Source organism: Anomaloglossus baeobatrachus, chromosome 7 (genome assembly GCF_048569485.1).
Source record: "Anomaloglossus baeobatrachus isolate aAnoBae1 chromosome 7, aAnoBae1.hap1, whole genome shotgun sequence".
In the NCBI taxonomy this organism is placed as follows: Eukaryota; Metazoa; Chordata; class Amphibia; order Anura; family Aromobatidae; genus Anomaloglossus; species Anomaloglossus baeobatrachus.
The window spans coordinates 60,030,209-60,051,179 of record NC_134359.1 but is presented as its reverse complement, the minus strand read 5'-3'; the positions used below and the strand labels follow the sequence as shown (position 1 = coordinate 60,051,179).

The 20,971-nt window shown below is 45.0% G+C and overlaps 1 protein-coding gene across 4 annotated transcripts in view; it reads right to left on the bottom strand.

The window, feature by feature from the left end:
- RAPGEF4 (Rap guanine nucleotide exchange factor 4) overlaps positions 1 to 20,971 on the bottom strand; it is a 419,418-nt gene that overhangs the window by 150,957 nt on the left and 247,490 nt on the right. For 2 of the 4 annotated variants that reach the window (XM_075317338.1, XM_075317341.1), the window contains 3 exons: positions 16,826 to 16,887; positions 9,325 to 9,405; positions 4,995 to 5,101 (listed from right to left, as the gene is read on the bottom strand). In XM_075317338.1, coding sequence (XP_075173453.1) covers positions 4,995 to 5,101; positions 9,325 to 9,405; positions 16,826 to 16,887 — 250 coding nt within the window. The remainder of the gene's footprint in view (positions 1 to 4,994; positions 5,102 to 9,324; positions 9,406 to 16,825; positions 16,888 to 20,971) is intronic. The other 2 variants (XM_075317339.1, XM_075317340.1) reach the window with 2 other exon arrangements.

Here is a 20,971-nt window from a genome sequence, read left to right as displayed (position 1 = left end):
AATTTACGTATTTGACCTTTGCAATTTTTCTATTTGTATTGCCCTGTTTAATTGTGTAGAGCGACAGCTTCTTCCCCAAATAAAGGTCTGATTACAAATCAGCTAAGTTGTCCTAGGTCCAAAAGAAGAAATTCTTTGCCTAGAAATGTTGTATTACATGAGACATTCAATTCAATCGGTAACCATTTAAAGGGAACTTGTCAGGTCCAATATGCACCCAGCACCACGAGGAGTTCAAGGTCCATATTGCTAAACCCTGCCTAACTGTCCCTGTATACACTAGCATAGATAAAGAGATCTTTAGAAAACGTATTTCTAAAGATCTTTTACCGTATGTCAATGAGCGAGGGGACTAGTCCCCTGGGTGTTAGTTCCCCTTGCCAGTCGACTCCATTAGCATGTTAGTACATCCCTGTGGGCTCGCTAACATACTAATGAAAACACAGCATCACAGGATGATCTCACGCACCTCTCCGCCACCATTGCGTCCGACGCTGGATTTTGGCTCAGTGCGCATGACGTCGGAGTTTGGGTCACTACTTCAGTTTGAAGCCAGGACGTGTACACCCGGCTGCATGACCTAAACTCTGGGGTCATGCGCACCGAGCCGAAATCCCCCGTCAGACGCGATGGCAGCGGAGAGGTGAGTGAGATCATCCTGTGATGCTGCATATTTATTAGCATGATAGCATGCCCACAGAGGCGTACTAACATGTTAATGGGGGCGACTGGCCGGGAAACTAATGCCCAGGGGACTAGTCCCCCTGCGCTCATTAGCATACGGTAAAAGATCTTTAGAAATACATTTTCTAAAGATCTCTTTATCTATGCTAGTGTATACAGGGACGGTTAGGCAGGGATTAGCAATATACACCCAGAACTGCTTGTGGTGCTGGGTGCACCTGACAGGTTCACTTTAAGGATCTTTTAGCAGGGTTCCACCCCTTAAAGAGGTTGTCCACTATTAGGACAACCTCTTCTGATTCCATACGTTTCCCCATGGGAATATTATAAACCCTATTCTCACCTCCTGTCCCGGCATCCTTCCTGCAGTGTCAGGGTTAGCGGTGCCAGGGCTGTGACGTCACGCGTCCCCTGCATCCAATCAGTGCTGACGTCTGTCTCCTCACCTTTTGAAGAAACAAGCAATCAACAGGAAGTGAGTGCAGCCACAGCACTTCTTGCTGATTAACTAGTTTGGTCGAAACGCGAGGAGACAGAAGCCAGTGCTGATTGAACACAGGGAACGCGTGACGTCACAACCCAATGTGAGCCCCAGCACCGCGAGCCCAGACACTGCTGGAACGCACCAGTATGGGAGGTTAGTATAGGCTTGATTATTTTACCTGGGGGAAATATGTGTAATCAAAAGCAGTGATCATAGTGGTGGACAACCCCTTTAAACTATTTATATGTGCATTTAGCTCTTTCAAACTCCAGCAATACCTTTACATGGTCAGTCCACTACTCTGTTACTGGCACATCAGCATACGCACAAGAGACTGTAGATCTGAAGACTCTGTCACTCCAGCTCTATTTCCCACCAAACAACACCTCTCCTGCTTGACTGACGGCCTCTATATTGTGTGGTTTAAGACATTTGTCAAGTAGGAGGAAGTGGCGTTGGGTGGGGAATAGTGCTGGAGTGACGGAGGCTTCAGATCTACAAATAGCTCTTCATCCTCATTTGAATATCAATTCATAAGCTGATTTTTGTGTAACGGCAGAAGGGAACGGCCATGTAAAGCCATGCTGGGCCTGTCTTTGAAAGAGCATCTAACTCCTCATAACTTCTGACCTAGCTTCCTGTGCTTCAGCTGAGATGTTATTCCTGCTTTGATATATACACGGTCCCTCCTCTCTCTGCTCATAGCTAATGGTCAGAGAAGGCAGGAGAGATTTTCTACTTACACAACCTGTACTGCTGTGTGTTTAAGATGGGTTTATGTATTTAGCGATGTGAAGGCGGCCATTTTGAACACTTTAAAGTTGCTCCTTAGACAGGATAAGTATATATATATATATATATATATATATATATATATATATATATATAGTCTTTAAAAAAAATGATGCTCTAAAAATCCCTTTCAACTGGACATAAAAGTGGTGATAGTTCTGCCAATCTTGATCCTAAGGCAATCAATACAAAAAATAGGGTGGTGTGAAATGGCAGCAACTCGACAATATACCAAAAGGAATGATGTCCTATTGGTAGAGAAAGATTGAACTGCATGGACCTAGGTGTTTTTTCAACCTATGTAACTATAATTTTCTGAAATGTGTAAAAACGCTGCTTTACTATAAACCCCGATACATATGACGTGGAGTGGGTGGTGTTGTGTTGTGTTCCAGTCAACCTTAGTTTTTAATTTGGAGATAGGATTTAAAAAAAAAAAATTAAATAAAATAATTTATAAAAGGATAAATGTAATTTGAAAGGCATCTATTTATTTTTACTGTAAATATCCAGAAATTAACCTAAATTTGCATGCTTTAGTTTGTATGCGCCGATTAATATGTCTCCAAATTCTATTATTAATAATGGCTTACAACATGCATTTATGCTCTTGCAGTTGAGCATTAAGTGGGACTGGAGCCAGGGCAAATTTTTGATAATTGAATATTGAGTATAAGGACCCAGCTGGCAGGATGTGCTGTTTAAGCAACCATGAAGACAAATGAGAACTGGCAGGGGGAAAGAATATTTCAATATTTTATGCTAACGCTACTTCAGAGATGGCAAAATGTACAAATGATTACTTTTGCTGAAAATAGACCCAGTGAGGTAGAACTTATCCCTAGAACGACTCAAGGCAGAAAAGTTACTTAATGTTGGAAATAATGGGGTATTGCAAGGTTTTGTAAGATGTTTGCAGCGCTGCCATCTTTCTTCATGTGGTTATAATCCTGGCACGTTCTAGGAATTAGGATTTATTTGTTATCACATGTTTCGTTCATGGTATCATAGTACTTTGTATTTTACGCCTTTTGCTTTTTAGCTGTTGAATAACATTCCCAGGAACTATATAGAAAAAAACTATTGTACTCCCTCCACATTACACCTAGAGAAGGTTTTCCGACATTCTCCTGGTATTCACCAAACCTAGGCTCATCCATCACATCCCAGATACAGAACTCGCTTCCTCTGCTCCAGAGTGTAGTAGTGGTGGCTTTACACCACTACATCTGATGCTTGGCATTGTACTAGGTGGTACAAGACTTACATGCAGCTGCTCATCCATAGAAACCCATCTTGTGAGGAGCTGGCCATAGATTAAAGACTACTGGACCAATGGACGTAGACCAAGGCCCACAGGTTTAAGGGATTGATATTTTTTACAGCACTGAACATCAGGTGTTGTGTTTTATTAGAGATTGCTTGGTCATCAGTTTAAAGTACACAATTTGAAGGGGGAAGGGGTTGTAAATGTGTGTATCCTAGTTTTCATACATGGACTCCAATGTAATCATTGTCCTGCATGTGGTAGAGGGTTGTGCATCTATTGTTCCTCTCTGTAGGGGCCCTGCCTGCAGACTGGCAGGAGACTGCCCTCTTTTGTACTTGGGAGATATATGAAACAAATGTTTAAGGGGGTGGGTTGTGATCACCTCTCCTCATCCAGTGGACTGATCCCAAAAGAGGTAGAAAAGTGACGAGATACATGTTTGGATATAAGTGAACATTCAGAAGGAAAACCAGACAGCAGTCTGGTGGACCAGTCGAAGCCTAATTCGTAGGTGAAATGGCCGTCGTCCCTTTGTGAGGAACTCGCACCTGGATCTCCTCCTGCTTTTTATCCTGCACAAGTCCTAATATAGAATTTCGGCACAGCGGTCGTGTGCGGACTGGTTTTCCTTCTGAATGTTCACTTGGATCCCAGCTTTGTTTCACGGACGTGCACCCCGCAGACAGAATACCTCGGACATTTGAGCTGTACTCCGGATGCATGCGTGATTCCATAAGGTAACACTCAGTGGTGCAGGACCATTTTTACTTTTGCTTGACATGTTTGGATATAGTTGGTGCTGTGACGTGGAGAGGTGAGGATCTGGTGCGGTGGCCAGGTCCTGGAGTCCATAAATAGACTATTGAGATTGGAGCTAGACACCCATGCTACGTTTGTGATATCCCTTATCTGCATTAAGGAACTATCCTAAGGACTATTGTTGCCAGCTGGAGCTGTTTTTTCTGGGGGGGGGGGGGTTTCATTGTCTTTTCTTTCCCGCCCCAAGGGAGTGGGAGAGGGGGAGCAAGATCAAGGCTCAGACAGGAGTCAGGGTAACACTAGGGGTTTGGAACTGGCTACCATCAAGCCTACCTTCAAGATAAGGGACAGCTTAGGTCTCAAGCCTGAAGGCCAGTCTAGGGGACTCTGTCCTGTCATTACATACCACGTGACAGTAAAGGTACCGTCACACATAACGAGATCGCTAGCGAGATCGCTGCTAAGTCACCGTTTGGTGACGTGTTAGCGATCTCGTTATGTGTGACATCTACCAGCGATCAGGCCCCTGCTGTGAGATCTCTAGTCGTTGCAGAATGGTCCAGGCCATTTTCTTCAAAGGCGATGTCCTGCTGGGCAGGACACAACATTGTGTTTGACACTGTGTGACAGGGTCACAGTGACTGCTGAGATCGTTATACAGGTAGCTACTGTGACCTCTATTGTTCCTGCATCGCTGGTAAGATCTTGCTGTGTGACATCTCACCAGCGACCTCCCAGCGACTTACCTGCGATCCCTATCAGGTCGCATCGTTTTCGGGATCGCTGGTAAGTCGTTGTGTGTGACTGGGCCTTAAGTGGCATATCTGAAACAGATAACTTAGTCATTATTTTTTCTACCAAATGGTAGATACTAAGTTGGATATTTGCGGTTTTATTTTTTTAAAACTCCCATTATTACCAATTCTGCGTGACTATACACAAACTATTCTTCTAGGCAACATCAACATAAAACAGTAACACTATATAGACTTTCTTCTACCTCACCTGTACGTTTTGAGATGGTATTTGCGATCTCGGATCATGTGAGGCGCCCGGGAAAGGATAGCATTGCGTAAAGTCTTCCCAGCCCTGAGGATACGCTCCGATGGGACCTTAAATGATTTGCACATAAATAAAAATAAATTTAAGTAAATATTTACCCACAAATTAAAATCCAAATAAGTATTTCACGATATCTCAAACATCTGCAAAAAATGAAAAATTTACATGTAGTTTTCATAAAAAAGTTTGTAACTTTGCTCAACTTTTATAGCTTCTGAGCTACAAATCACCAGGAAGAAATTGTTGGCACATGTTCGCTCAGTAGCCGGCCATATTAATAATACAGGAATGACTATATATTTTTGAAATACACATGTTTGCACAGCTACTTCACCTTATATTAAAGGGAACCTGTCACCACTTTTTAGACCTATAAGCTGCGGCCTCCACCACCGGGCTCTTATATACAACATTCTAACATGCTGTAAATAAGAGCCCAGGCCGGGGGTATAACATAAAAAACACTTTATAATAGTTACCTAACGGTTGTGTGGTTGGCCATATGGGCGTCTCCGTTGTCCGGTGCCGGCGCCTCCTCATTCGTCCATCTTCGTCCTCTTTCTGAAGCCTGGGTGCATGATGTGGCTACGTCATACACACTCACCGGGCCTGCACAGGCGCACTACAATACTTTGATCTGCCCTGCTCAGGATCTGAATGACGGCGAGTGTGTATGACGTCGGACCCGTCATGCACCGCAGCTAGAGAAGAAGGAGAACAGAGATAGCCAAAAGAGGCGGCACCGGACAACAGAGACGCCCATATGGCCAACTGCGCAACCGTTAGGTAAGTATTATAAAGTGTTTTTTATGTTATACCCCCGGCCTGGGCTCTTATATACAGTATGTTAGAATGCTGTATATAAGAGCCCGGTGGTGGTGGCCACAGCTTATAGGCCTAAAAAGTGGTGACAGGTTCCCTTTAAGTCTATAGCTATGTATAATCTATCTGAAGATGAAACTACACTTAAGGAATAACTAAACTTTATATTTATTTATTTATTTATTTATTTAAATAACTGTATTCATCAAAGAAAGTTATGAATTTGTGGAATTCACTTTAAGGAATTTGTCTTAATTTCTGTAAAAAAAAAAAATGCACGTAAGCGGCTTCCGAACCTCTGCTCTTCCTCAGTCTCCTCATTTGGAGTTCAGAGGATGGCAGTGAAGCTGCCAGCTCAGCATCTGTATCTCAGACTCTGGGGATAAGCTGATAAGCACAACACTGAGAGAATGAGACATATGTTCACCCGTTCACTGCCATCATCTGTACTCCGGAAAAAAAATCTGTGGATATAGTGCAATAGGGTCTTATCCGATGTAAATGTCAAGTAAATGTAATTGAATACACTCACCTGACGGAGCTGTGACAGTCACAACACCTGTAACAGCATAGATTGGGATAGCAGCAGCTCCGGGGGTGTGCAATTGTAGATATAGATAAGAACGGGTTTTGTATGACGCACTATCACCAAGAAGCGATGTTGATTAAATATTCTCTTTATTCATGTGCAGGTTAAGTCAACGCGTTTCTGAGGTCGCAGCCTCCTTCATCAGGATAACAGAGAAAATCAACAATACATAGAGCTGTCACGGAGCCCCTATATATACCAGTATTGTCATTTGACCGTCTTAGATCAGCCCGCCTGATTTTAAAAAAAAAATCGTCGGGATTCTAAAACACTGTAGCAACTGAAATGTCATATATTGCAGGACATAATTAAACACCGATAGAAAACATCATACTTGTGTGAGATACAATTCAGAAGTGACTTGTAAGTGATACACTATTTGTTCGAGTTCACCTAGAGTTTAAAGAAACGAAAAATTTGATTCAAAATGACCTTGTCATGCCAAATACTGTACCTCTGCACTTAGTCCCACATCAACCTGTGATTTCTCCTCTAATTTATCACCACCTTTAGTAATGATAGTTTTTTTTATCAAAGAAACACTCAATAAGCACTGGAAAGTTCTCCTTAACGATCCAATCTTGAAAGATATTCCACCAGGAATTATTTTCAGGAACGCGCCCACCATAAGAAATATTATAGCCACGAGTAGGCTAAGAGGTTGAACTTTTTCAGATACTCCTATTCAACAAGCAGGCTCATATAAGTGTTCTGTTAAAAATTGTTTATGGTATAAAGAGGAAGACAGGAGTTTTTAAAGTGCCTTCTCCCTGATGAAGATTTTGACAGCTTAAGAAAATCGAAACGTACGTAGGTTGTGGTTGTCTTGAGGCTCTTTTCTACGGATTCCCCCTTCTGGCATATCCTGGTTGGCTGATATGTGGTAACGATATTTACATAGGCACCGTTCATGCCTAGCATTGCTTAACATTTAGTGGGGCCATCTATTGAATTAGGACTACCTTGTATGTAATTTGTCATCATTTATGGGCAGCATGATTGTTGCTGAGCTAGCCCAGTGATATGTATATGCCCACAGGCTTATCTGTCATCTGTTACCTGCTAGGATCATGTTCGTTTGTGTGCCCTGAACATATATACCACTGCCTCTGTCATTTTGATGTACGGGGTTAAATCCGTTATGTAATTTTAATCATGTTTTTAACTTCATGGGATGCTTATCCCCACTTTGTCTAAACAAAGAAAAATTGTATTGTTGCACTTTAAAAACTCCTGTCTTCCTCTTTATACCATGCTTTTGAGTTTGTGCTAATGGTGTGGAGCTCCAGCAGAATCTGGATCCACCCCTTACTTTCTATGGTACCCTGGAATACCTGCATCTAAAAATTGTTTATGTTGTAGTTCCATTCAACGCAATAGGCTCACGTTCAATGCGTTTTCCTCTACAGATGTTTTTACTATAAAAGACCGACTAACTTGTCAATCGGAATTTGTTATATATTTAATAGTGTGTGAATGTAACAAGCAATATGTTGGGAGAACTTCGCAAGCCCTTCACAATAGGCTTAACTCCCACAGGAGTGGTCTGTTGTCCTGATGAAGGAGGCTGCAACCTCGGAAACGCGTTTACTTGACCTTCACATGAATAAAGAGAATATTTAATCAACATCGCTTCTTGGTGATAGAGCGGCATTCAAAACCCGTTCTCATCTATATCTACAATCATCTGTACTCCAAATGAGCACATTCTGTAAGTAGACTCGGGACAAGCAGGGGGTTTTGAGGATACTAACATGCAATTTTTGGTTCACAGGAATAAAGACAAATCCACTAATAAAGTGATTTGCAAAGTTCCATGCTAGACTAAATTGTAAAAAAAAATAAAAAAATAAAGTTTAGTAACTGTTTAATGAAAACCTTAAAGTAGTTGTCCCATAGACAACATATTTCGCCTATCCACAGTGTAGGTGATAAATGTAAGATCACTAGGGGTTCGGGTGATGGGAAACTTTCCTATTGCCACAATTAAAGGGGCTGTCCTCTACTTTAACATTGATGGTCTATTCTTAGGATAGGTCATTAATATCTTATCGGCCAGGGTCCGACACTTCTCAAAGCTGCTGTTCAGCTGTTCTCGGTGCCACCAATATCTGAATGTTCGGGGTCCGAAACCCCTCAAAGCCACCAATCAGCTGTTCTCAGTGCCACCAAAGTCTTATCGTCTGGGGTCTGACACCCCTCAAAGCCATCGATCAGCTGTTCTCGGTACCATAAATGGGGGATTGGCCAGGGACCGACCTGGCACTCCACCATTTAGCTGTTCTTGGGCCACCGGTGGTAGTAGGCACCCAGAAATACTCGATTATGGAGCTGCCCCATCAACTGATAATGGCCGCAGTCGGGTACTGCACATCTGCGTATCATTCAGATCAATAGGAGGCTGATGTGCAGTACCCGGCTGCTATCAGAAAATGGAGCAGCTCAGGAACATTTCCAGAGCCTGCTGCCACGGCTGGCACCAATAACAGCTGATCGGCATGGGTGTGGGGTATTGGACCCCGGCCGATCAGATATTGATGACCTATCTTAAAAACAGGCCACCAATGTTAAAGTAGTGGCCAACCCCATAATTTGTGGAACAGTAGTGAGCATGTGCGACTCAAAGAGTGGTGGTCGCACATGCTCACTACTGATCAGTTTAAACAAAGGACCTTTGGGCACCCTATAGTCAACATTGGGGTTGGCCCAATAAAATCAATCATACATATATCATCTATCCTATGGATTTTTTTTTTATTGTGATTAATAAGGCAACCAGAAGAACTGCCAGGTCCATTTTTGTGATATTAGCACGAAACCTGTCTAAAATCCTGATAAGGATGCCTTGGTATCAGTATGCACCTTAGCCATTTCCCGACATCCCATTACCTCTGTAATGGTTTTAGCTGGACGATGCGTGTTTTGATTTTCAATGAGGGGGGTCTGAAAAATAAGACGTAACCAAAAAATAAACAAAGTACAAACATAAATAACAAAGACATAAAAAAATATTAGTAATCAAGGAGAAAATAATCAGGTTCATGAAAACATAAAAGAAAAAGATCTGTGAGAAAACGAAAAAGATGCAAAGTACAGAAAAAAAATGAAATAAATGGATAGAAGTGTATAAATTATACACGAGTGAAGCGAAAAAGATCTAAAATGTTTAAGTTTATAAATTATAACTGGTACTAATGGGAAATGAAAGGAGCATACTATGTCAATATATTTTATGGTTAACATATCTCAAGGCCATGGAGTTTTAAAACTACAGGGGAAGCTGCTAAATGTTAAGTGATGGAACGGAGCACTTAGTAGCTACATGAGCGGCTTAATATTACACACTGAGGCCGATGGTATTTTAATGAGTATTATGGGCTTCTTAAAATGGGTAAAAATCCATCTATTCCAGCTGTAAGATTATATAATGAAGGATGTAATTGTTCAATAAGACAGATTAGGGCAATACGACACCTAATAAGATGTATCAAAAGTATCCGGGGATCACCGGCAGGCATCCGCCCACCAGAGCGCACAGGCACCACCGCCTCTCCAGTCATTGGTGGTCAGTTGACTACCAAAACAGGGCAACAACGACTCTCTCTTCTGGAGATAGAAGTGATTCACTTTTCATTTTCCTATCAGACATTTGTGGCATATCCTTTTGTATATGCCATAACTGTTTCTAAAATAAAAACCCCTCTAAATTTCTAGGAGGTGTTGACTGGTGTATTTGCCGGCTATTTTAGTATGTTCCATAGCAATGAATAAATAGGGTCGCCGTATGCACCACCACCTTTCCACTCACTGGTGGTAAGACACCAGCTGGAAAAGGAGATCGGGACAAACCAGTACTAAAGATAGGTGCAAGTTCCATCAGATCTATCAGACATAGTGTTGAGCGAGTAGTTGACTATTCATACTCGCTATGCTGTTAGCGAGTACTGTCCACTGCCCGCATATTCGTTATGAGTAGTGGGCACAATGTAAGTCAATGGGAAATACTCAAGCAAATCCAGAGAAGAGCAACCAAAATGGTTGAAGGTCTGACAACCATGTCATATGAAGAGCGGCTTAAAGAACTACGGATGTGTTTAGTTTCAAAAAGAGAAGGCTGAAAGGAGACTTAAAGAGGTGGTTCACCCATAGTTTTTTATTGTCTAGCTCGATATTATATTGAGAAACAATGTTTCTCTCAAATACCTTGTGCTGGCAATAGTGTCTGTGAGAGGCGCTATTGCAGACCGCTGTTCCCCGTCCAGTGACGTCTCCGTCAAATGCTGCACACGTCACATCCGTGCAGCCGGCTGTATTCTACCTCACACTGAGCTGTCAGCGTTGTTTCACCGCTATCACAGCCCATCTGCTCCCTCCTCCCCCCTCCCTCTCCCTCCTCCCCCTCTCTCCTCCCTCTCCCTCTTCCCTCTCCCTCTTCCCTCCTCCCTCTTCCCTCCTCCCTCTTCCCTCCTCCCTCTTCCCTCCTCCCCCCTCCCTCCTCCCTCCCCCTCCTCCCCCCTCCTAGCAGAACGCTGCAAGCAAGAGACGCGACACGCTGTGCTGTGATGGAGGATGGAGGAGGGGAGATGGAGGAGGGGAGATGGAGGAGGGGGGATGGAGGAGGGGGGGACGGAGGAGGGAGGAGGGAGGGCTCAGAATACAGCCGGCTGCACAGATGTGACGTGTGCAGCACTTGACGGAGACGTCACTGGAGCGGGATCAGCGGTCTGCAATAGCGCCTCTCACAGGCACTATTGCCAACACAAGGTATTTGAGAGAAACATTGTTTCTCAATATAATATCGATCTGGACAATAAAAAATATGGGTGAACCACCCCTTTAATAACGGTCTATAAATATCTGAAAGGTAGTCACAGTGCAGAGGGAACCACCATATTCTCACAAGGAAGTACAAGAAGCAATGGGATGAAACTTAAAGGAAGGAGATTCAGATTAGACGTTAGGAAAAACTTTCTGACAATGAGGGCAGTCAGAGAGTGGAACAGGCGACCACGGGAGGTAGTGAGGGCAGTCAGAGTTGAACAGGCGTCCACGGGAAGTAGTGGGGGCAGTCAGATAGTGGAACAGGCGTTCATGGGAGGTATAGATCTCTCCATCAATGGAAATCTTCAAGCGGACACTGGATAAACATATAGCTGGGATGATTTAGGAAAACCTGCACTCACAGGGGGTTGGACCTGATGGCCCTTGACGTCACTTCCAACGCCACCGTTCTATGATTCTATGAGATCCTCGTTAAGTAGTGAGTAACCCAAAAGCTGTACTATTCACTATTCGCACGAAAAGTATGGCTTTCGGGTTACTCGCCATTTAGCGAGTATTTCCCGTTGACTTACATTGCGCCTGCTACTCATAACGAATATGTGAGAAGCAGACAGTACTCGCTAAAAGCATAACAAGTACGAATGGTCAACTACTCGCTCAACACTAATAAGACATTTAGGACATATCCTACAGAAATGTCATAGATATCTCTAATTTAATGAGTGGGAATAATTGGCTAGCAAAACATCGCACTGCCATAGGTGACCAGGTTGAATCCGTAAAATAAGTATTAGCAGCACATCATATTGGCACTTCTGCTAGCTCCACATTCAAGGACAAAAAGGCCTACAACAGCCCTAGATGCTGGAGTAGGGAGTATTCATTATCAGTATTGTATAATAATAATCATGATAAATAAGCTGACAATAAAAGTGCACACCTTGCAGTTTTGTAGTGTTTTTTTTAATGTGCTTTTTTTTGCAGTTTCTAATCAATACTGCAAGCAAAAAGCATCCCAGCAAAGTCTCAGACTCGTGCACACGCTGCTTCTTTTTTCCTTGCAGATTTTATTGCTGAAAAAAGAAGCAGCATGTCATGATCTTTTATCCTATGCTAATGAGTGAAGGGACTAGTCCCTTGGGCATTAGTTCCCTTGGCTAGTCGCCCCCATTAGCTTGGTAGTACACTCCTGTGTACATACTAACATGCTAATTAATACGCAGCGTCAGAGGATGATCTCACTCACCTCTCCGTTGCCATTGCTGCCCGACGCTGGATTTCGGCTCAGTGCGCATGACCCCCAGAGTTTGGGTCATGCACACTATTTCAGTTTGAAGCCAGGACGCGTACACCAAATTTCATAGTGTGCATGACCCAAACTCCGGGGTCGTGCGCACTGATCCGAAATCCAATGTCGGGCTGCGATGGCGGCGGAGAGGTGAGTGAGATCATCCTCTGACGCTGCGTATTCATTAGCATGATAGCACGCCCACAGGGGCCCACAGGGGCGTGTGTATATACTAATGGGGGCGACTAGCCAGGGAAACTAATGTGACGCCCTGGCAAAGCCAGGTTGTCACAGAAAGAGTTAATCCTCCTTGGTAACCTGATCCCACACCAGTGCAGCAGGACACACCACATCCCCCAGTGTAAGAGAAAAACAGAGCAGAGGGGAGGGGCTGGAGCAGAGTGTGTGGAGAGACAGACAGAATAGGAGTCTGGAGTTGTAGCTCCCAGGCTGATACAGAAGCGTGCTCCGAAAGGGTCGGGACAGTCTGTTAGTGAGGAAGGGGCCAGAGGTAGCCGGGGCAGGGTAGTGGCCCGCCGGTACCTAGGGTGACCCGGATCACTGCAGGGGAGTGGACTCCCCGTTCCCGGCTGAGGAGAAAGAGGAAGAGAGTGGAGAGAGAGGCACCTGGCTGCAGGGAAAGAACAGGAGCTGCTGCACTGTGTGTGGGACACTAACACCCTCCGTACCGAAGGCTGCGGACTCTGGCAGTTTCTGGTTAATTCCTGACTCTGTGTGAACTTTCTTGCAAAGCAAACTGTGAGTAACAACATCCCCCGGTCCAACCGGACGCACAGCTCGCAGACCGTCTCCATCTCCTCCTTGCACCACCTCACCGGGGTCCCGGGACACCAACACCCTACCCGTGGAGGGAAATCACCACCTTGCTGCCCACCACCATCCCCGGGATCCATTAACCGGCAGCGGCGGTGCTCCATTACCTCACCGCACACCACGGGTGGCGTCACAGACAATCTCCCTTACCTAATCCCCTTCTTACTGTGGAGCCTGGGATCACAGACCGGGTCACGCCACCGTGATACCCACAGAAGTGACTCCGTGGCCCGGATCTGAGTACCCCCTTATCCACGGGCGACACATTTGGCGTCACGAACAGGATCGAACCCATCCAGTTACCTGGAGGAAGTGCGCCTTGTTCTGGACTGTCAGCGGTGCTCCGCTGCAAAAATTTTGAAAGTCGCCATCTTTGCCGCCATTTTGGGCGCGAAAATCTCCCGCCCAGCGCCTTCTTCCCCGAACGGTGGGCGCGAAAAAGAGGCTCCGCCCCCTGAGAATGCGGGCGGAAGTGAAGCTCCGGAGGACCGGAAGCGAAAGGAAAACTTTAAAAAGTTGCTAGAAGGACTGCTCCCAAGTACCAAGGGGGAGCAGCAGGAATGAACTGCAGTTCATGTGACCAGGACTGTAAGGGCAGGGACACCAGGACTTTGCCTAAATTCCGTTCCTGGACAAGCAGTAGCCGCAACCCCGATGACATCTCACCCGGCTCCGGCAGTCCGCCTGGCCACAGCGGTGATGACGTCGGCCCCGGCAGTCTGCCCGGCCGCAGCAGAGGCGACACCCGACCGGAAGCCTGCCCCAGATGCGGCGCCAGTCGCTCCCAGGTACCCCGTCCCGGCTGTGGAGCAGCCGGAGTGCACCTGCAGGGATGAGGAGCAGGCCACTGAGCGATGGGGCCCTCGGCAGTTAGCGAGGCCGGTTGTAGCCGGCGCAGAGGGCATCCGAGTGGGCCTGGCTTCTGAGCAGGAGGCAGAGCACGGGACCCGGGACCCGTACTGGGAGTGGCGGCAGCGGCAGTGGTAGCGGAGCATGGACGGCTACCTATAAGTTTAAAGTTGACTGTTTTATGGACTGTCACCCCTGTTCAGCGTCCACAAGTTCAGGAGGAGGCCATCTGCACAGCAGGTGGGGGCGGCAGAACAGTTTAGAGTTTAAGAAAACGTATCTCCCGATGTGGGAAGATGTATGATTGTAATGTGTTGATTTTTCCTTTTTCCAGTTTCAATAAATGTTGGTGCCCAGACAGCCCGAGGACGGGCTGTGTTTTACCAAGGGGGTGTGTGACACTCTGGCAAAGCCAGGTTGTCGCAGAAAGAGTTAATCCTCCTTGGTAACCTGATCCCACACCAGTGCAGCAGGACAAACCACATCCCCCAGTGTAAGAGAAAAACAGAGCAGAGGGGAGGGGCTGGAGCAGAGTGTGTGGAGAGACAGACAGAAGAGGAGTCTGGAGTTGTAGCTCCCGGGCTGATACAGAAGCGTGCTCCGAAAGGGCCGGGACAGGCTGTTAGTGAGGAAGGGGCCAGAGGTAGCCGGGGCAGGGTAGTGGCCCGCCGGTACCTAGGGTGACCCGGATCACTGCAGGGGAGTGGACTCCCCGTTCCCGGCTGAGGAGAAAGAGGAAGAGAGTGGAGAGAGAGGCACCTGGCTGCAGGGAAACAACAGGAGCTGCTGCACTGTGTGTTGGACACTAACACCCTCCGTACCGAAGGCTGCGGACTCCGGCAGTTTCTGGTTAATTCCTGACTCTGTGTGAACTTTCTTGCAAAGCAAACTGTGAGTAACAACATCCCCCGGTCCAACCGGACGCACAGCTCGCAGACCGTCTCCATCTCCTCCTTGCACCACCTCACCGGGGTCCCGGGACACCAACACCCTACCCGTGGAGGGAAATCACCACCTTGCTGCCCACCACCATCCCCGGGATCCATTAACCGGCAGCGGCGGTGCTCCATTACCTCACCGCACACCACGGGTGGCGTCACGGACAATCTCCCTTACCTAATCCCCTTCTTACTGTGGAGCCTGGGATCACAGACCGGGTCACGCCACCATGATACCCACAGAAGTGACTCCGTGGCCCGGATCTGAGTACCCCTGGTCCCCGGGCGACACACTAACGCCCAGAGGACTAGTCCCTGCGCTCATTAGCATACGATAAAAGATCTTTAGAAATACTTTTTCTAAAGATCTCTTTATCTATACTAGTGTATACAGGAATGGTTAGGCAAAGTATAGCAATATACACCCAGAACTGCTCGTGGGTCTGGGTGCATAGTGCACTTGATAAGTTACCTTAAATCTGAAGCAGTGACTGAGGACTGTGTAGAGTCAGAAAAGCGTTGCTGTTTTTTATCCACTTTCATGCTCTATAACTTGTGTGGGCACACAGTTTATTGAATGCCTCTGAAATATTTTTGCATCCTTCTTCTGACTGATAAGTTTCAATAATGAGATCCCTTTGCTGTGTTGTAAGCTGTTTACAGACGATGGCTTTTGCTGTACGGCTATGTGCCTACGATCAGGACTCACTGCATCCTGGACGCAACGATCAGGGTTCAATGCGCTGCGGTCTTTCGCTTGTTTCTCCCTACGGAGGATGCATGCAAATCCGCAGCAAACAATCGACATGTTGAGGTCTGCAAAGACGCACCGCAGGTCAGTGTTTGCTGCGAAAAAAAAAAGCTCAGTGGGCACTGGATTTCAAGAAATCCTGTCCACTATTTTTGTACTGTACAACACAGCGTTATGGACGTAGCTGAAGCATGCTACATCCAAAATACTGCAAATACTGATAGTGGGCAAGCACCCTATATGCAACAAAAAGAGAGGCACTGGCACTGATTCAGTCACCACTCTGTGTATACGGCGGCGGCTTTAACCATGACACCTGCACTGATTGACAACCGCTCAGCATTAGAGGAGACTGTCAGTCAGTGCGGGGGCGTGGTTACAGTCACTGCTCTAAATATACAGTGCGGTGACTGAACCCACGCCGGCACCGCCTCCATGACTGAAACCCGAACGCTTCCAGGAGCATTAAAGTTAATTTCCTCCCCTTAAATTATATAACATTGTATACCTTACTTTTTAGAGATCAGATTTTATATATATATATATATAGATATATATATATATACATATATATTATATATAATATATACATACATATATATACACATAATTACACATATATATATATATATATATATATATATATATATATAAATATATACACACACACACATACATACATATATATATCTATATAAATATATATTATATATAAATAAATATATATATAGATATATATAGATATATATATACATATATATATATATATATATATATATATATATATATATATATATATATAAATTACAGTATATATATATATTTCCCAACTCCCTTAAATATTGCCATAATGCACAAGAATGCTTTTCCTTTGTAAGTTTTCTAAATATACCAGTAATATCATATACACATCTTTCTAACCTTGTTACAGTTTTTCGATCCTGAACACATGCCGCTATTCATGTTTTCTTTGTCAGATATCCCTGCAAGAAAGAAATTACTAGTTATTGCAAACTTTGAAAAAATAGAGAGAGAATATAACTCTACGCGAGGCTTTAGGAATGTCTGAAAGCGGAAAAACTGTGGGCAAATTTGCTGTAAAGGCAGAAGTTCTCCTCTTGTGATTTGTCCTAGTTAGTGTTGTAACAAATGTTTTTGTTTTATTTTTATTTTCACTAAAATTCTTCCACAAAAGTGTCAGGATCAGGTTATGGCTCCACTGGCGGCAAGAAAGCTTTCCTTGACGTATCAAAAATGGATCATCTATAACCCACAATGTTGTGTGCACTGAGGAAATTATCCAGCCCTTTTTTTAAAAGCCGTTATAGTATCTGCCATTACTACCTCTTGTGGTCGGCATTTCACAATCTGACTGCTCTAACTGTAAAGAACCCTTTCCTATATAGCTGCCGGAATCACCTTTCTTCCACCCGCTAGGTATTAGCATTTCACTTGTCAGATGGGTGTGTCAATCTCAGACAGCATTAATAAAAAAATGTACTAGTTAATAATGAGGGCATGCACCAGTCCCCATCACCCTGGCCTCTCTCCTTCTCAGGAGAATGTCAATTTAACTTAATACCGCAATACGGATATATTGCCGTATATAGAACAAGTGATCAATAAGGTTCAGATACCCTATAGAGACTGAGAATTAAAGTAAGAATTATAAAAAAAAGTGTTAAAAAACCTAAAAGTCACCACCTTTTCTCAGATGAAAAATAAAGAAAAGAGGAAAAACATACATACAATAAATATTGTTACGTTTGTAAAAATTCGATCTATCAATGAACACTACGGCTCGGAACGCAAAAAACAAGCTTCACCAACAGAAAAATAGAAAAGGTATGAGTCTCAAAAAATGGTGACAACCAAATTCTGACATTTTTTAACCCCTAAAACATGAAAAAAAAAAAACCCCCAAAACTATGAGTTTGGTTTTGGAGTTATTATACTGATCTGAAAACGCATATTGCCAGGATATTTTTACCACACAGTGAAATCCCTAGAGTGGGTGAAATAAGTAATGAACACATTACCAATTACATATATTTCTAAAAGTGGTATTGAAACAAATTTCTTAACAGATGTCAGTAACAACCCATCCTATCAATAGAGGCAAAAAAAAACCAAACCATAGATGTGTAATAATTAGAAATGGCAGAGGGGGAAAAAGCATTGTACACATGAAGAAAGAAAGGTGTAAAAAGCCATGGCAAGTCATGATTCCAACTCAAATCTATCAGTAATTAGAAACCAATCCTGCCACTTAATGAAAAATAATATCAGCTGGTTGAACTGATGGCCTAAAAAAGTGTCTCATTACGAAGGTGCCACACAAGAAACATCTCATGATGGGTAAAACCAGTGAGCTGTCTCAAGACCTTTGCAACCTTATTGTTGCAAAACATACTGATGGCATTGTTATAGAAGACTTTCAAACTACTTAATTTTTCCAGTGAACGGGGCGTGGCCTGAGCAGCATGTGAGGAAGACTTGTGTAGCCAGAGCTCCTGCAAAAAACTCCTGTATAATCCTGTCCAGCTGGGGTTAAAGTTTGTTTTACTGCTTTCCTGGAGTGGTGACCTCTCCTAGACTGAGGGGGCTTCAAAGACCTGAGTGATATGACCAGAACTCGGGCTGATAAGAAGCGCGGGACACAGGCCACACTCATGGACGCTGGAGCTTCAGGTGGGGGCAGGGCGTCTGATGCAATAGCTCGCCTCAGCAAGTTTGCACGAGATCAGCCTGAGATACCTGGAGCTGTTAAGCAGTCTGACCTCAGCGTGGAGGAGATCCCAGGACAAGAACTGATGGAGGAGGAAGAGCAGCAGGGAGCTGTGAGTATGTTGGCTGCTGCCAGTAATGTGGAGAAGGGGGACAACCTTAGAGCTGCAGATGAAAACACAGATCCTGGGAGAGCAGAGCCCACCCTCAGTGATGTGCTTGCAGCAGTAAACACCTGCAACAATATGCTAGCCACTTTGAACATACAGATGGGAGGAATTAAAATGGACATTTCATCTATCAGGCACGAGTTGCAGGGGGTCAATGTACGGGTGGGGGCCCTGGAAGACCGGGTCAGTGCCACAGAGGATAAGCTTCCCCCTCTGACTCGGGACCTTGGCAGAGCAATCCACAATATCTCATTGCTTAGGGCTAAGGTGGACGATCTAGAAAACAGATCCCGCAGAAGCAATCTCCGACTGGTCGGGGTCCCAGAAAAGGCAGAAGGCAATAATCCAGTAGCTTTTTTTGAAATGTGGCTCCCCAAGACTTTGGGTATGGATCTGTTTTCTCCTTTCTTCACTATTGAGCGGGCACATAGGGTCCCCACTAGACCCCCACCACCAGGGGCACCCCCTCGTCCTATCCTCCTCAAGCTACTGCACTTCAGGGGCAGGGACACTGCGCTCCGCAGAGCTCGGGAGATTAAGGATCTGGCTATTGACGGCCATAAGGTCTCACTGTACCCGGATTTTTCCACTGAAATCCAGCAGAGGAGAGCGCAATTTATTGATGTCAAAAAACGCCTGAGGCAGCTGCAGATCTCTTACTCAATGCTATACCCTACCAGGCTGCGAGTGGTGGCGGATGGTGGGACAAAGTTTTTTGACACTCCAAAGGATGCAGCCGCATGGCTCGATACCAATGAAAAAGGACTGCGCAGAAATCACCGCTGAGGATTATTGCGGATTCCTTGCTGTTGGACTTGCTGAGGTGAACTTGCTATGTTTCCCGGCTGGAACACTTATGGACGGTTGGCAGGAGCCACCCAGATAGGTTACTATGCAGTTGATGACTGTTCAGGAATTTAAACCGTTATGTGCTCTTACGGTTATGTTTAGCCCCACTTCCCTCTGTTTGAGAGGAATGTCCTGGTTTACTGTGTATGTTTTTATGTTGTTTGACCTTTTTGTTTTATGCACCTGTTTGGTCTATGCTCATCTATGGGAACTGCTGCAGATGGGTCCGGGGGTCCCCGCTTGCTGCCCCCTGCTGTTACATATGTGCACTCACCCTTATGGCGAAGGAGGTTAATATAGTGGCCTGGAATGTGCGAGGATTGGGTGAAGCCACTAAAAGATGTGCAGTTTTTCTGTTTCTACAGCAGCTTAAGCCAGACATAATATTCTTATCAGAAACGCACTTGGTGAAGGAGCGGCTCCACTTGCTCCACAAAAAATGGATAGCCCATGAGTACCACTCTGTATATACCACACATTCCAGGGGGGTGAGTGTCCTGATACACAGGACAGTGCCGTTTGAGTGTCTTAAAGCTTCTGTGGATCAGGAGGGTAGATTTGTATGTCTTTACTGTGTCCTTCATAATGTGCGCTGTGTTCTAGTTGCAATTTATATTCCGCCGCCATACACAGGGGAACCATTGAAACGTATCCTCAATTTTGTTGCTTCCCTCCCTGAGGTCCCCACCCTATTAGTAGGTGACTATAATAATTACTTGCACCCGTATTGGGATAAGTTACATACAGGGAATATCTCAGTGGGGGCGGCAGCTACATCCCTTGCCAGACTGATGGAGGAGGTGGGATATGTAGATATTTGGCGTATTAGAAACCCGCAGGTCCGGCAGTATTCATGCTATTCTAGTTCTCATCATTCACTGTCCCGGATTGACCTGGCCATTGGAAATGCTCAGCTGCTGCCTTGTGTAGCTTCAGTCACGTACCTGGCCAGGGGGGTGTCTGACCACTCCCCACTACAGGTCCGTCTAAGGCTTGGGGACCCAGACCGGCTGGCGGGGATACCTTGGCGGCTCAACCCTTTTTGGATACAACTGATAGGGGGCACTCTGACTGACACTATACGGGAATATTTTGTGACAAATGACGCTACGGCATCTAAACATATAGTGTGGGACGCAATGAAGGCGTATGTTCGTGGGACATATATTAGGGAAATTTGCACCCGAAAGGCGAAAACAAGAGAGCGCACTAAGTATCTGACGGACACTTTAGGTGATGCAGAACGACTTCTTATATCTAACCCTACAGATGATGCCAAGCGGGACTTAGAGAGGGCACAGAGAGCTCTGAGAGACCATAT